The sequence below is a fragment of the Pituophis catenifer genome, unplaced genomic scaffold, assembly GCF_029215685.1.
Source record: "Pituophis catenifer annectens isolate HBS135680 unplaced genomic scaffold, rPitCat1.0.hap2 SCAF_2, whole genome shotgun sequence".
In the NCBI taxonomy this organism is placed as follows: Eukaryota; Metazoa; Chordata; class Lepidosauria; order Squamata; family Colubridae; genus Pituophis; species Pituophis catenifer.
The window spans coordinates 80,776,934-80,792,852 of NW_027256882.1; the positions used below are offsets into that span (position 1 = coordinate 80,776,934).

The 15,919-nt window shown below is 35.8% G+C and overlaps 1 protein-coding gene across 1 annotated transcript in view; it reads right to left on the reverse strand.

Moving 5' to 3' along the window:
- PRKCD (protein kinase C delta) overlaps positions 1–15,919 on the reverse strand; it is a 50,962-nt gene that overhangs the window by 7,463 nt on the left and 27,580 nt on the right. Inside the window, exons 8-13 of the mRNA XM_070933691.1 lie at positions 15,420–15,549; positions 14,938–15,038; positions 13,269–13,365; positions 10,772–10,893; positions 9,146–9,319; positions 8,303–8,394 (exon numbers count right to left, since the gene is read on the reverse strand). Coding sequence (XP_070789792.1) covers positions 8,303–8,394; positions 9,146–9,319; positions 10,772–10,893; positions 13,269–13,365; positions 14,938–15,038; positions 15,420–15,549 — 716 coding nt within the window. The remainder of the gene's footprint in view (positions 1–8,302; positions 8,395–9,145; positions 9,320–10,771; positions 10,894–13,268; positions 13,366–14,937; positions 15,039–15,419; positions 15,550–15,919) is intronic.

Genomic DNA, 15,919 nt, shown 5'->3' on the forward strand with positions numbered 1-15,919 from the left:
GAAAATATCTAAAGCTTGCTACAACTGTGGGTAATAATTTAAACCTTTCTTTCAATAATCCTGCTTCTAATAAGTTTCTCAGAACAAAAACACTTCCTTCATCTATTATGCACAGAATTTAATAGCCAAATTAAAAGATCTCGTAACAATCTTTCCTTTTATTAAATTTTATGCAAATTGTTATAAGTAAAACCTAATGGTTTTTTTTCTGCAGCTTATATTAGCAGTGAAGATGCAAACCTGAGGAGAGTTTCTGCCACATTTTTTTCTTCGATTTATACTTTCTACAATTTTTCCCTACAGCAATAACCCTGTGAAGTAAGTTGGGCTGAGTCACCCAGGCAGCTTTCGTGGCTGAATGTGGACTTGGGCCCAAATCTCCCCACTCCTAGCCCACACTAGCTTTTTCTACACAAGTTAACAACTATATCTTCTCTGCTTTGCAGAAGTTCCAGCCCAACATGTCTGAAGGGTAATAGATGGGAATAGCTACCCTGCATAGTGCACTTTAAAATACCATCTTAAAGAAACATTATGAACTGACAATTCTAACACTTTTGGAACTCTTTCAAATAAATCCACTGGCCCTTCCAAAGCACATTTGCTTGCACAGCATTTCAGCCTACGCTATGGGGAGAATATCCGTCTCTCTTATTCTCAGGAAGACTGAAGAAGAGGTGGCTGTGAATGATGCTATCTTTCAGTCGATCTGAGTCTTAAGTGAGTGAGGGAACCAGGCTATTTGATGAGGAAGCAGGTGCTTCTCACTAGCATGAAAGAATATCTCTGATGAGGTGGGTGGAGGGAGTCCTGGGCAGAGAAAATAACAAAGGGATTTGTCTGGAAGTTGAGTTGTGGCAACTGGATGTATTTGCTTGTTGGTTTGGGAGTAAGAATAAGACCTTCTGCCTGGATGACTGAGAATCTTTATCGACATATTGCCACACGCTTTGGGGAGGAAACCCAAAGTTGGTGCAGGAACACCCCTAAGAATTTTAGTAGTTAGTACATTCCAATGACTCTCTGCCTACTCAGATTCCTCCAACCAACTTGTTCAGGCTGAAAAAGCAGATAAGCAGTGAAATGTCTCAAACTAACAAGAAAATAAGTCCAGTTGCCATGACTCCAGACAATTCTACTTGGATGACTGAGAATCTTCATTGACAGCAAAAGGTTTAGTTCATTCAGGCACTTACATTTTTTTAATTTAAGTTTCATTTTAAAAATGAAAAGATTTTAAATTTCTGGTTTCTGCCTAGGTTAGGTAACTTTCCATCTTATTAGTTTATTATATACATTACTTTGTTCTCAGGATATGAAAAAGGTATAAACATTTTAGGTAAATCAATATTCTTCATGCTGAATTCTTTTTGTTATGTTCCACTACCCCATACATATACACAAACATGTCAAAATATGAGAATGTATTGTTAAAACAACTTACACTAAGGGCTTTGTTTGTATGAATTATGCTCCAATGACTCTTGAGATAATGTTTCCGGTACAGTAAAACTAAACTGACAAAGACTTGTAGAAATTATTGTGATCCTTTTTTTTTTTGAATATTTAGTTTCTGACAAAGGAAATGTTCTGCTGATTTTGAAAAGATACACAACTTCTCTCGAATTTTACTTTATTCTTTATCTCAAGTACTTCCCCTTTCACCTTCTACTTTCTCTACAGAAGGAGTTTGCAACTGCACCGAGAGATATCAGATGTTTCCAACCACAGTCCAAACCAAGTGTCTACTTTTTCATTTTACGAGTGGGGTGGAAACTTTAAAATGGTTTACCCATGTGAAAATCCTTCCTTAAGCCAATCTAGCTAGCCTTCAGCGACCCTGATGTGAAGCTCTCCAACCCTGCTGGGTCTCTTATTTACAGCATTTCCAGCTTAGCACATCAGGAGGAAAGTAGCTGGAAAACGCTGCCCTGCTTTGTGCGCTTTGAAAATACCACCTTAAAGAAGCCTTGTGGACTAGCAGCCAATACTGGAAATAGTTTTTAGAGGGAGTATGTTACACCCTCCCCCATCCCCAAGGGCTTTCGTTGTCTTCCCCAACTTCGTCTCCCTTTTTGACCTTTCCTGAAAGTAAAGAGGCAAAGGCTCTCGTTTTGGGCCAGGCATGACGTTTGTCCAATGTGGCAATTGCTCTCTCCAAAAGATTATTTGCTGATTCTGTCCCATTAAACTCACACAATATCATTTCCTGTTGGTACATACTAAGTCTGACATTTTTCTGGGTCACCTGCAAGGGTAAGGAATTTTGCAATAGTTCTGCTTATTTCTTGAGCAGGCTATTCCAGTCATTAGTTACGGGGAGGAGAGGTTGAGCCCTCAGGCACCCCAATGACAGAAGATATCTGCAGCAGATAGTCAGATAACATCATTAGGTTGATGATAACCAGCTTGTCCTTCCCCACCAATGTGGAAAGGAAATCTTGATTCTGTGCCGGAAATCTGTCAGGGTCTCAATGGGGAAAAAAGAACTTCCTTGTCCAGCACCTTAACTGCTCCACCAATCTGACTCTCTACCTGACAGACCTGCTTTCCAGGTCACAAATAACTAGCTAATACTCTGCTTAAGGTAAAATAAGTCCACAGCCTACCAGAATCCATACGTAAGTACTAAGTGTCCTAATTTTTTTTAAAAAAATTGGGTAATTAAAAATATTTGATCTTTCTAATTCTATTTCTACAATTCTGGGCTACTCTTCATGATGAGGAATCACTATTTCCATCACTTATATGTTCCCTTCTTTCCCTTAGATTTTCACTATTCATTCAAATCAAAATATTGATATCATGCCTGGAAGCCATATTACCTGTGTGCCTTGAGGATCCAGGCCTGCCACAATCATATCGTAGGAAGTTGGGAGGGAGGATTGCATGAGTGAAGTTGAGATAGCCATAACAAACTTCTCTAAGAGAAGTTCAAGGCCAGCAACTGTGCAAAGAAGAAGTTGGAGGATATCTTCTGTTCGGGAAAGAACTGATTGGAGCTGTGTGGACATGTGGGAGATGTGGGCAAGGTCTTGAATTCTCTTGTGGGTGAGGAAAACCCGGAAGCTTTCAGATTCAGGTTTTCCCACATGTGCCAATATGACATCCCTAATAAAAGTTATCTTTGAGGAACTTCAAGCCTTGGAGTTTGATTTTGTTGGGGGTGTTACTTGGAACCCTGACAATTGATTTTTTTTTGTTAGTTTTTATCTTGCTTCTTTAAAATTTTAGTAAAGATAAGATATGGATATGTAGATATAGATATAGAAATCATGGGTCTAATTATTTCATTATTTCCCCCCTCCTGTTACTGTTAAAAATCAAGGATAGGTGCTCCTCTTGGGTCTTCGACTAATCTTCTAAAGAATATAGTTGTCAGCAAGTCAAGACATGAATGTCCTGGAAAGACCAGGCTTGATAGAACATTAGGTTAATTAAAATCCCCCGTTACTACAGTTTACTTCTGGTAAGCATCATTTACAGTCTTTTGATTTAACAGGCAATGACAGAACCCAATGTGTTTTTAAACCATTCTCCAGTATTGTAACCAGATACTACAATAATACAATACTGCCAAAATCATTTATTGGGATTTCTAAGCGGCTGTTGATTCGTTTAATGTATGCTGTAATTTTTCCTCCCTTTCTCTACCTATATTTTTTTTCTATTCTGTATTTTTTTATTTATTATTTTATTACTAGTATTTCTAAGCCACTCTAGTCTAGAATAGATCTGAGCAGAGTGCAATGAGCATATGAAACTTTTTTCTGCATTTGTCTTTTATTTTCGTCACCCATGACCCTAGAGTACAGTTGTAATAGCCATTACTCGGTGTCCTTGCTATGTTTAAGTGGTATTTTAATTATCATAAAATGGAAAAAATATATCCAGTAGCTGTCTAGATGATCTTTATGATAATTATTTGTTACTTCTAGGATTAGAAGCAATATATCTCTCAACACCAACTTCTGAAGAATATGAGCTTTTCATAGTAATGGTATTGTTAAGCATATGTCTATGCCTAGATTTTGAAGAACCATCTGATTTGTCACTATGATAGCTGAAAATTAGTCATTGTTCTGATCCAGAAAGAATCTTTGAGATTAATAAGACTATATTATTTTATATAGGTATAGAAAGTAGCATACTCCCTATCTATTTAATTAATAAGAACTATGTGCTGAACTCAAAACATGCCAAAACCAAGGAGAAACGGACTCATACATTGATTACCATGCCAACTGTATTAAAACTAAGAACAACTGTCTGCGCCCCAATAACCACCACCCCAACAACCATCACTAGGCATGCACACCCCTAACTTCCTCAAAATCCACCGCCACAGGCCTTAAATGCAAAATACTTAATGCATGAAGCCTCATAAACAAAATACCAGAATTCCTCCTTCTACTAAATATGACTATATTCAACATTATATCTGTATGTGAGACGTGGCTGAATTCATCACTACCAGACTCCATTACCATAGTACGAGACTATCACATGTATAGGTCCAACAGTGAAATCTGCAGAGGGGGTGGGGTTGCCCTCTTCTATAAAAAATCCCAAAATCTAAAAAATATTCAAGTTACACAGGAGTTAGCTCTTCCTGAGACCATCGTATGCGACCTTTCCCTACACACCACAATTCGCTTCATATTTTGTTACAGAGCCACTGATTATGACCTTGTATATGCGAACAAACTAACATCACTACTAACATGGGCAGCCTCCTGTCCACCCCCTCTTATATTTCTTGGTGACCTAAATCTACTTCTTATTAATTGGACCCTAAATGAATGTACAACATGCAACCCTGTACAATGCTGTAACCAATCTGGGACTTGATCAACTAGTAACTAATAATGCTAGACTCAACAACTGTCTTGATCTCATCTTCTGCAACAGTTTAAATTCAATTTATGGACTACAAATAAAAGAACCCTTTTCCAACAGTGACCATAGCATGATAGACTTTTATCTCAACTTACGTCCTGACATAGATGATCATAATGACGGAATCCTAAAGTATAACTTCAGAAAAGCCAACTATGATCTTGTAACTGATAACCTTTCATCTCTTGATTGGAAAATTTTATTCACTGACTGCATCACTGTCGAAGACCATTATAACATTTTTTTTGCAAGAAGTCAAAAGAATCATCAAACCATATGTACCACTATTAACCCCAAAAATCAGGAAAAATAAATTACCCATAACAATAAGGAAGCTTCAGACTAAAAAAACCCCTCTTTTGGCGCAAAAACAAAACTGGCTACGTAGCTAACTTCAAAAGTCTCAACAAAATCTTATGCTGAGAGATAAATGCAGAATGTATCAGTTATCACAGCAAACAAGAGGAAAACCTAATATGCACCAAATCCACCCGGGCCTTCTACAATTTCGCAAACAACAAACTTAAAGACTCAAGATCCATCTCACCACTAATAGGACCAAACAGGAAAGACTGTAATGATGAAACTGTTAAGGCCAACCTCTTCAACACATTCTTCGGTTCAGTCTTTGTAAACAGCAATGGCTCATGCCCCTCATTTTCCAATCGTACCACAACTACTCACAATGATCTACTACATGTTGATTTCACAGCAGATGCCGTTGAAAAGGCACTACACAACCTAAAACCATCTCTATTGATTGACCCTGATGGACTATGTGCCTACTTCCTAAAGAAGCTCTCAACCACCATAGCAGAACCACTTAGGATAATCTACGAAATATCTTTCAGAACCAGCTCACCTAACTTATTGTCACTAGCCACGGTCATCCCTATCTTCAAAAAGGGTGACCCCAGCCTAGTTGATAATTACAGACCAATCTCCTTATATTGTGTCACCTGCAAAGTCATGAAATCAATCATAAACCAATCCATTACCCTCTACTTAGAGACTAACAACCTACTCTCTAACAAACAATTTGGCTTTAGAAAAAACATTGTCCTGCAATCTGCTATTACACTACAAAAACATATGGACTTCAAAACTCACTTAATAATTATAGAAAATTGATTTTAAAGTGACTTAAAATGTTGTTACTTATAGAAAATAAGAAATAAGCATGGAATGGGAGAAAGCCTATGAGAGAATAGGATATAGATATTTGTTGATATACATTCTTATTTTAAATTAGTAAAAGATATGGAGGAGAATGGATCGAAAAATAAATATGGGTAATACATTGTGAATTAATTTAAAGTTAAAAAATTGAATAAGAGATGTAGGAATGGAGGAAAACAAAGCCGGACAATAACTAAAACAAAATGCTATGAACCAGCTAAACAAATGAAGTTAGGAGTGGAGGGAAGCATGATTCTGGAGAACAGTGAAAGCAAAACTGGAAACCAGTTAAAAATAAAAAGAAATAGTTAGGAGTGGAGGAAAGCATGTGCTGGAAAACAGTTAAAGTAAAGCTGTGAACCAGCCAATAAATAGAGTTAGAAGTGGAGGAAAGCATACGCTGGGTAGCAGTTAAAGAAAAACTGTGAACTAACCAAAAAATAAAAAGTTAGGAGTGGAGGAAAATATATCTGGAGATCAACTGAAATAAAGTTGTGAACCAGTTAAAAATAGGGGTTGGAGCGGAGGAAAGCATTGCTGGAAAGCAACTATTTGAGTTGTGAACCAGTTTCATAATAGATCTAGGAGGAGTGAAGGAGATAATGTCGGTGTGTGGTTAAAATTATACTGTGAACCAGCCTAAATAAGTAAGGTTAGAAGTGGAGGAAAGCATCGCTGGAAAGCAGCTGATTAAGTTGTGAACCAGCCAAAAAATAAACCTAGGAGGAAGTGGAGGAGATAATACTGGAGAATAGTTAAGCCAAACTGTGAACCAGTTAAACAAATAGAGATAGAAGTGGTGGAAAATACCGCTGGAAAATAGCTACTTAAATTATGAACATATGGACTTCAAAACTCGACCAGGGTAAATCAATAGATGCAATTTATATAGACTTCTGTAAAGCCTTCAATTCAGTGGTGCAGTACAAGCTACTTCTAAAATTAAAATCTTACAGCATTTCCAGATTCCTGCATAAGTGGATAGTTGCGTTCCTATCAAACAGGCAACAAGTAGTCAAAATAGGAAACACCTTATCTAACCCTGCACCTGTTAACAGTGGTGTCCCCCAAGGCAGCGTTTTAGGACCCACACTCTTTATACCTTATATAAATTACCTTTGCAATCATATTAGAAGCAACTGTGTTTTCTTCGCTGATGATGTAAAACTATTCAACACCTCTGACAATTCTGCTACTCTACAAAAAGACCTTGACTATGTGTCAGAATGGTCAAACAATTGGCAACTCCAAATCTTAACCAACAAATGTTCTGTTTTACACACTGGCAAAAAAAATCAGAACAGAAAATACAAGCTGGGCGGATATGACCTAACAGACGACCCTCACTCTGTCAAAGACCTTGGAGTACTCATCTCGAATGATCTAAGTGCCAGAGCTCACTGTAACAGCATTGCTAAAAAAGCATTAAGAGTTGTTAACCTAATCTTGCGAAGCTTCTTTTCCGGTAATATTGAACTGCAAACTAGGGCATACAAAACTTTTTCCAGACCAATTCTTGAATACAGCTCATCTGTCTGGAACCCACACTGCATATTGGACATTAATACAATCGAATGAGTCCAGAGATATTTCATGAGAAAAGTCCTCCACTCCTCTGCTCGCAACAAAATATTTTTATGCCATCAGACTCGAAATTTTCGGCTTAGACAGAACTTCGCTGTCTTCAGTCTGATCTAAGCATAGTACAGAAAATCATCTGCTACAATGTCCTACCAGCCAATGAATACTTCAGCTTCAACCAAAGTGTGCTCTTGTATTCAACCAATACAAGAGCACACAATAGATACAAACTCATGGTAAACCAATCCAAACTAGACTGCAGAAAATACGACTTCAGCAACAGAGTTGTCACTTGGAATGCATCACCTGACTTTGTGGTTTCTTCCCCAATTCCCCAAAAATTTAACCTTAGGCTGTCCACTGTAGACCTCACCCCATTCCTAAGAGGTCTTTAAGTGGCGTGCAGAAGCGCACCAGCATGCCTACCCTCCCTGTCTTAATGTTTTCTTTTATTTGTATCCATTTCGTGTATTTATAATTATGTTGACACCTGTATCTGTCATAAAATACATGCTTGATGAAAATAAAAAAAATAATAATAATTGATTTTCTCCTTCATACATCTTAAACACTTGGGCTTATATATTTCTTAAAACTGCCTTCCTTCAAATCCCAAACTCCACATTATGCTATTAGAACTTACGTAGCTCTGAAAAGATCAAAACGACCTTTGTCCTGTATGTGGAACATTAGATCTCCACCATTGAGGAATTCCATAACAAAGAACAAATGTTCCTATTTACAAATAAGAGAAGAAAATATTAGTCCTCTCAAAGAACTGCAGCTGCAGCATGAGCATATAGTTTTTCAAGCGAGTACAATCAGATATGGTGAAAATATCTTTCTGAAAATCTTCACAGTAGTGTCAGACACATTTTTTTTAATTGGAACATACAGTCCCCATTAATTTGCGTAGCTCAGAACAGTTAACAGCAACTCAAAACAAAAACTTTAGCTGACATGAAATTCCAAACAAAGGAGTTGCAGGCCTCACTACCCAAATTTCTTGAAGGGAACACGATTAGCATGCAGGTTGAGGGAGGTGGCCTGAGAATACGTTGCCCAAACATGATTTGAGATCCAAGCTGAAGATAATGTTCCACCATTTAGCTCTATATTGTGATTATTCAAAGTTATGGATACCAATAGAGATACTGCTGAAAATATATGAGTATAACCAAAAGCAAAAATTTAACTTGACATTATCTATTTATAATTATACATAATTAAAACAAATATAAATATGATTCTTTCCCAATCATATATTTAATTTTCCCTTTGTGTTACTTTAAGATGCACAATTCAACAGAAATATATGTTAGTCTTTGGATGCCACACTTAAAACTTTTAAAGGGTGCATGTGCTCTCAGGGAATCTTAAATTCTGCATTTCTGTCTTAACTAAATTATATTATTCATCAAATAAGCCTCCAATACATTGTCATTATCTATCATATCAAAAAAGATAATTAAAGATGGCACTGTACCTTAGTCTGAAAAGTGCAATAAAGATGTGTGAGAAACAGGTTTTCCCACGCAAGTGCTAAGACCCGCTTTTCCACCATGGTACACTCCACATCATCATCAATAAGTACCACATCTTTTTTCAAAGCTTTTACTGCAAAAAATTCATTCTTCCCCTTAAGCTCAGCCAGTAGCACCTGTGAAGTGGAAGATAGCTAGAATGTAGTTAGATGCAGGAGCTTTTCCAAATGTTAAATTCCCAAAATTGTCTTTTTGTTACGCTACTGGGGTTATCAAGTAATTGGTAATTGTATATTTTTTTTAAATTTGATTTATATGCTGCCCTTCTCCAGAGACTCAGGGCGGCTTACAATGCGTTAAGCAATAGCCTTCATACTTTTGTATATTTATACAAAGTCAGCTTATTGCCCCCACAAACTGATTTCACTGTCTAGGTGGCAACATCAAAATGATTCTCTCTGATCTCAGAAAGCTAAACAGGATGTCCAGTTAGAGATTCCCAATAAATCCAGGGCTATAGAATAGATTGAGAATTGGGAAAAAAATATAGAGGATAAGACAATAACAACTATTTCAGTGGCACTGCAAAAAAAAATTATATAAACATGTCAGATAGTCATGGAGTTAAACTCTATTGAAGTATTATTTTTACGAAGTTTATTGACTCTGTCTGTCTGGACCCAACAACTAGGGACAAGTTGTCAGAAATCCCCTTAGCCCTATGAGGTTCATGGACAAGATGACAGGCATTTTAGGTGGTTTCCTGCAATGTTTTAGAATACCCCCCACCCCCAAGCTGAGTTTCTTCTGCTAAATTCTTGCACATCCAAAAACAATAAAACAATGTAACAATAATCATAAGTAGTTCATTTGTAGGATATCTTAAATGAATAAAGTCATTTTTAGCAACATTTAAAATTGCAGAATGAATATTTAAGCTTTATTTCTAGAAACCACATTTCAAAGCAACACTACAGAAAAGGACTTCTTGTTAGCTGATGGGTTAAAGAAACAGAATTTTCCCATATATGTGAAGTTCCATCAAACTGGACAAAAGTAATGAAATGGAAGAGTTTTATACATTTGAAATTTTTCTATGTAAAAATAAAATTGTAAAACATCCACTTCAAGTCAAAGCTGATAATCACATTGTATAGTAGTTATATATCAAAACTTTGAAAGCAATTTCTTATATTGATTGAACAGAATCATATTTACTAAAAGTCTAACTGAGGAAATTCAAACTAGAAAATTTCAATTTAAACTTGCATTGGAAATTAATACATGTTTGTACTGAATGCTGAATGTCCATGGGGTTTTCATGGATAAGATACTCAAGTGGGTTGCCATTTCCTTCTCCACTCACTGGAGAAGAGCCTAACGCTGGGAAAGATTGAGGGCAAAAGAAGAAGGGGACGACAGAGAACAAGGTGGCTGGATGGAGTCACTGAAACAGTAGGCGTGAGCTTAAATGGACTCCAGAGGTTGGTAGAGGACAGGAAAGCCTGGAGGAATGTTTTCCATGGGGTCGCAATGGGTCAGACACGACTTCGCAACTAACAACAACAACAAATTAAACATTCTATATAGAAAATAGATACTTTAAAAACAATACATCTTCAACTTACCTTTCCAAAGCTTCCTTTTCCAAGAACCTTATGGAATGTAAAACTATCTATGTTGAATTTTCTCCTAATGGATAGTCGTGAGGATGATCTTCCTTCCCACAGCTTATCATATTCACAATTATCTTCAAAGACAAAATGAATAATTTTTGCTATTTCATTTAAATATTTTGTACAGCACTTACAGCTCATAAGATATTCTGTGTAGCTTTCACTATTACTAGTACAAGTATAAGTGTGTGCATTTTCGAAACTATAATTAAGGAGTGATAATATTTCAGAAATATCCTATGCACTCATGGTTTATATGCATATGACTCTAAACCAATTATAAGTTTAGTGAGTTGTGCATTTTTACCTGAACTGTCAAACTTTTAAGTGTTGACAAAATGTATGATTCAATCTTCTTTTATTTAATATAGGACACCTTGAGAGGCAGGAACAATTTTACCTAGATTTCATTATGTCATCCTTCTGTTTACATAACATGTAGCAATTGCAACAGTACCTGCACTCTAGCGAAAGTACCACCCACAAGAATAAAGGACAAACAAAGCCATCAACCCAGTTTATACCAGTTTGCTCTCTTATCCTCTAACTCAGCACTCTTTAGATTCTTCGGTCTATACAGCAAAACTCCCTTGCAATTCAAAATAGCATTTGCATAATGCCAATATGACAGAAGAGTTGGCACCCACTGGCTGCTGCCTGGGACACCTTCCAGACAAACCCAGGTGGGAGAGAGACAAGACGGGAGAAAGTCCAAAGCCAAAATAATGTTCCAGCAAAGAAGATTCTTATCATTCTTTATCCAATCCCACAAGACTTCAATTAAGCTGACTAGCCTTTGGCAGAGATGTCTTACAAAGCCACACTAATTCTTGGATAAAAGTGCAGCACAATCTATCTGTAAAGGCATTAAACCAAAATCAATTCATTTAAAAACACAGCAATTGAACTGATCTGTTCAATGCAGAATAGTTATGAAAAAGATTATTGATTCTTCATATACTGTGTTTCCCCGAAAATAAGACCCTGTCTTATAATTTTTTGAACCATGAAATAAGCGCTTGGCCTTATTGCCATGTGCTCAAAAATCTGATTGGGGTTATTATCAGGGGATGTCTTATTTTGGGGGAAACAGGGTACTTATGAAATTACTTCCAAATAAAGTAACATCATTATTTTTAAAATAAAAAAATATACCGTATTTTCCGGCGTATAAGACAACTTTTTAACACATGAAAATCTTCTCAAAAGTCGGGGGTCGTCTTATACGCTGGGTGTCGTTCTCCTGTAACCAGGCAGACCAGCCCAAAAGGCTCTGACGAGCCTTAAATGGCTCTGACGATCCAAGCTCTGACGATCTGCAAATCAGGCAACTCAGCTGGGATTGCCAGAGCCATGGAGAAGGAAAAATGTTTTCCCCCTCAGCTTGCTTACCTTAGCTGCTTGCCTTGCTTTGCTTGCCTTGCTTCGCTTGCCTGAATCCATTCTATCAGCAAGCCACTCTCTGCCTGCAATCAAGCAGGCAGGGAGTTGTGGACTTCAACTCCCAGAATTTCTCAGCCAGCAAAACAAAGCTGGCTGAGGAATTCTGGGAGTTGAAGTCTACAAGTCTTAAAGTTGCCAAGGTTGGAGACCCCTGTTCTATTGGGTAAGTTTTTTTCCCCTTTGGGAGCTTTAAAAAAATAGTTAATTGGGATTTTTTTTAGTTGTTCTTTTTTAGACCCAGCCATTTAAAGTTTAGGAAGTTTTAAATTTAGCTTTCATATAAAAATAAAAATAAAATAAAATAATATTTGTGCAGCTTTCTGAGATTTAGTATGTTTTTGTAGTGTTTCACTCTAACTACACACAAAATCTCACAAAGCTGTATGTGGAATTTTGTGTGTGTAAAGTGTGAAAGTTGGGTTTTGGGGCTTTTTGTGGCTGTGTGAGGTTCCTGCTTGTTGCAGGGGCCATTTTGGGTCTAGCACAGCTGCTTTTACATTGTGGGTGAGCCAGTTGATGTTTTTTAATTTTTATTTGGTGTGCGTTGGAAGAGGGGTAGTCTTATACGGTGAGTATAGCCCAAACCCTATATTTTAACAGGAAAATTCAGGGATCGTCTTATTTGCCCAGTCGTCTTATACGCCAGAAAATACGGTACATATGCTACTATTTTAAAGTGGATTCAATTTTTTTTTTAAAAAAAATTCATACAAAATATTGGTTGTATTCTTGTACTGAGTTTGTTATATATATATTTAAATATTTCTAAACTGTCTGTCATGCTATGCACCTTCAGGGAGTGAATAACATAAATCTACAATGTAACATATAAATATGAGTCCATGACTAGTGGAATTGTATCTTCAGAAGATGTCAGTTATCAAGTTGAATTAAAACCAGTTTCACAGAATACATGCCTGAGCAGAAAAGGCCATTCTGGTTGATGGAAAAATAGTATCTACAAAGATGGGGCTATTTAGAATTAAGAGAAACAATTTCTTTTTACCTGTCATATCTACACGAAAACCTTTAGGCTTCTTGTCAAAATCCTGATAAATTCCAACACTTTCTACTGACCCTGAATCAGATTTTCTAGAAGACTTCTGGAAAGAAATATATATTTCAATTATTTTAGTATCAACATATTTTTATGAGCTAGAAATAACACATTTCCTGTTCATACAAGCTGTACTTGCATGTAGAGGGTTTTTTAAAAATGTGTGAATAAGGATACTCATATTAAATATTATATAACCAATTATTTACAGATTTCAGAAGAGATTCAGAGTATGTAAGGTAAGCAATTTTTAAATTCATTATTGCTAAAGCCTCAGCTGACTTACATATTTTTCATATAGTCTTCTTTACAGATAATCCTCAATTTATGTCCACATTTGGGATCAGAATTTTGGTCCTAAATTGTGTTATAAATTGAGGCACCCACAGGACCAGATCTATTTTTTTACAGCAGTCATTAAGTGAATCACATGCTGTAAGTCCATATTATGTTGTTTTATGTGAGTCATGTAGTAGCAAAGCAAAACCATTCTCCTGAATGATGGAAACAAGCAAAAAATGTCTCAAACTGCACTCACATGACTATGGGATGCCACAAGTTATTATAAATACAAGTTGATTGCCAAGCATCCCAAATGCAGCCATGTGACTGCAGCGTGTTGGCTCAAAATTGTCAGTTTTGGAAGACAATTTTACAATGGCCAGAAGTGTTTTCCTAGGCTGTTGTAATTTCAAACTGATGAAAAACTGGGAAATATTATACAAAGGACAATGAGTGATCAAGACGCCCAGGAAAACGAGGAGCCAATTGAAAAAGCAGATGAAAAAAACAGAACAAATTAACCAGCAAACAAAACAAGATGACAAAAAGGAGACAATAACAAAAACAACAATGACTGATGAAATAAACCAAGGGGAAAACATTTAAAGAGATTTAAAAAGAGAACCAGAGATGCAGGAAGACATTTTTGAAAGGGAGACAGGGGCAGGGATGGAAGCTAGACAATGGAAAAGGGCAGAGATGGGAGAAATGTTAAAATGAATACTCGCGATGTAGATGCAGAAAGGGATAAAGATTCAAGAGAGGAATATTAAAGAGAGCAATTTAAAAAAAAATGAACAATTAAAGCTTTAAAGCAGGCAAGAGATGACGGATAGAAAGGATTTGTCTTAAAATATAAAGGTGGCATAATTAAAGTTAGAATAGGGATAGAAATAAGAGAAAGGGGGAATTTTGGTATTTACATTTTTATACAATTAGACAGAAGTAATAATAAGAGGGAAGATTAGAAATTGAATGATGGTATTATTATGTATGTTTAAACAATATTGTGATTGGTATTGGAATAACATATTGAAACATTGAATAATGAAATAATGAAAGTCTATAATTTAATAAAAATATGTATATTAATACTACATAAGTTTGAGGAATGTAACAAATATGATTAATAGCACTATTTTTATTTGCACTAAATTGTATGATACCCAGATGCCACACTGTTCATGCATTGATATGGATATATTGTAAAATAAAATACAAAACTTGAAAAAAAGGTTAACATGTAAGAAACATTTATAATATAGCATTATTATTTGGAATTCAAAATTGAATGTATTTATAGTTTTAAATGTACATGTGAGGGAACAATACATACCTGACTAACTTGAGTTAAAGCTTCTGCCAATAATTTCTGATTGATTCCACATAGATTTGCCACTTTCTTTTGACATTTATGGTGCACATTCATTCCACACTCTAAAGAAAAGAGTTTATAATTGATAAAAAGTAACAAACAACTTGTAAGCATACCAACAATCTAGTGATAAACTGGAAGTGATTATCTTGTTGTGTTCTTTAACTTGAACCCAAATATACAATTTTTCTCTTTCTACTTTCGGTATAAAAAGAAAAAAAAAAGAACTTGCTGAACCACTCCTAGCCCCCACAAAAGGTTTTGAGATTATGTGCCTATTTTTAGTTGTAAATACTGCTGCAAGTTGTCTAGTCTAATAAAATCATATATATTTCATATTCCAGAAAATGTATTTATTAATCTGATTTGTATCCTGCCTTTCACAAATCTTTTTTTGTTGCTTTCTATTTTAAACCTTTAATGATTGAAAATAAAGACTGTACCTTCACATTTTAATCCTTGTTTTACTAGTCCCCAGAGAAGACTACCGCAATGGTCGCAGAAAGTAGGGCTCATATAATTATAAACTTTGAACCTGTGAGGCATATCAATATGAAATCGCTCCTTCTGAAACTAAAGATACATTTATATTAGAACAAAAGATAAACAACAATCCTTTTCCTCTCATGATAACCAGGTTTCCAGTGCCAAATCTAGTTAAACAGTTATGTATCTGCTGAAAAACTGATGTACATTTATCACAGTCAATTATCTAGAAATCTCTTATTTATTTGAAAAAAACAGTTTATAGCCTACACAAACAATACATTTATCAAAACATTTTGTTATTGTTCTGTCCACCATGCTATACTAACATTTTTTTCAATGTTAAACTTCTATGTGTTTAAATCCTTTTGAAATCAAAAGGAACTTTCAGTAATTTATTTCAATGAGCTTTTAGAGTTGAGCTTCTTTGAAAATATGGGGCATCAATTTAGCATCC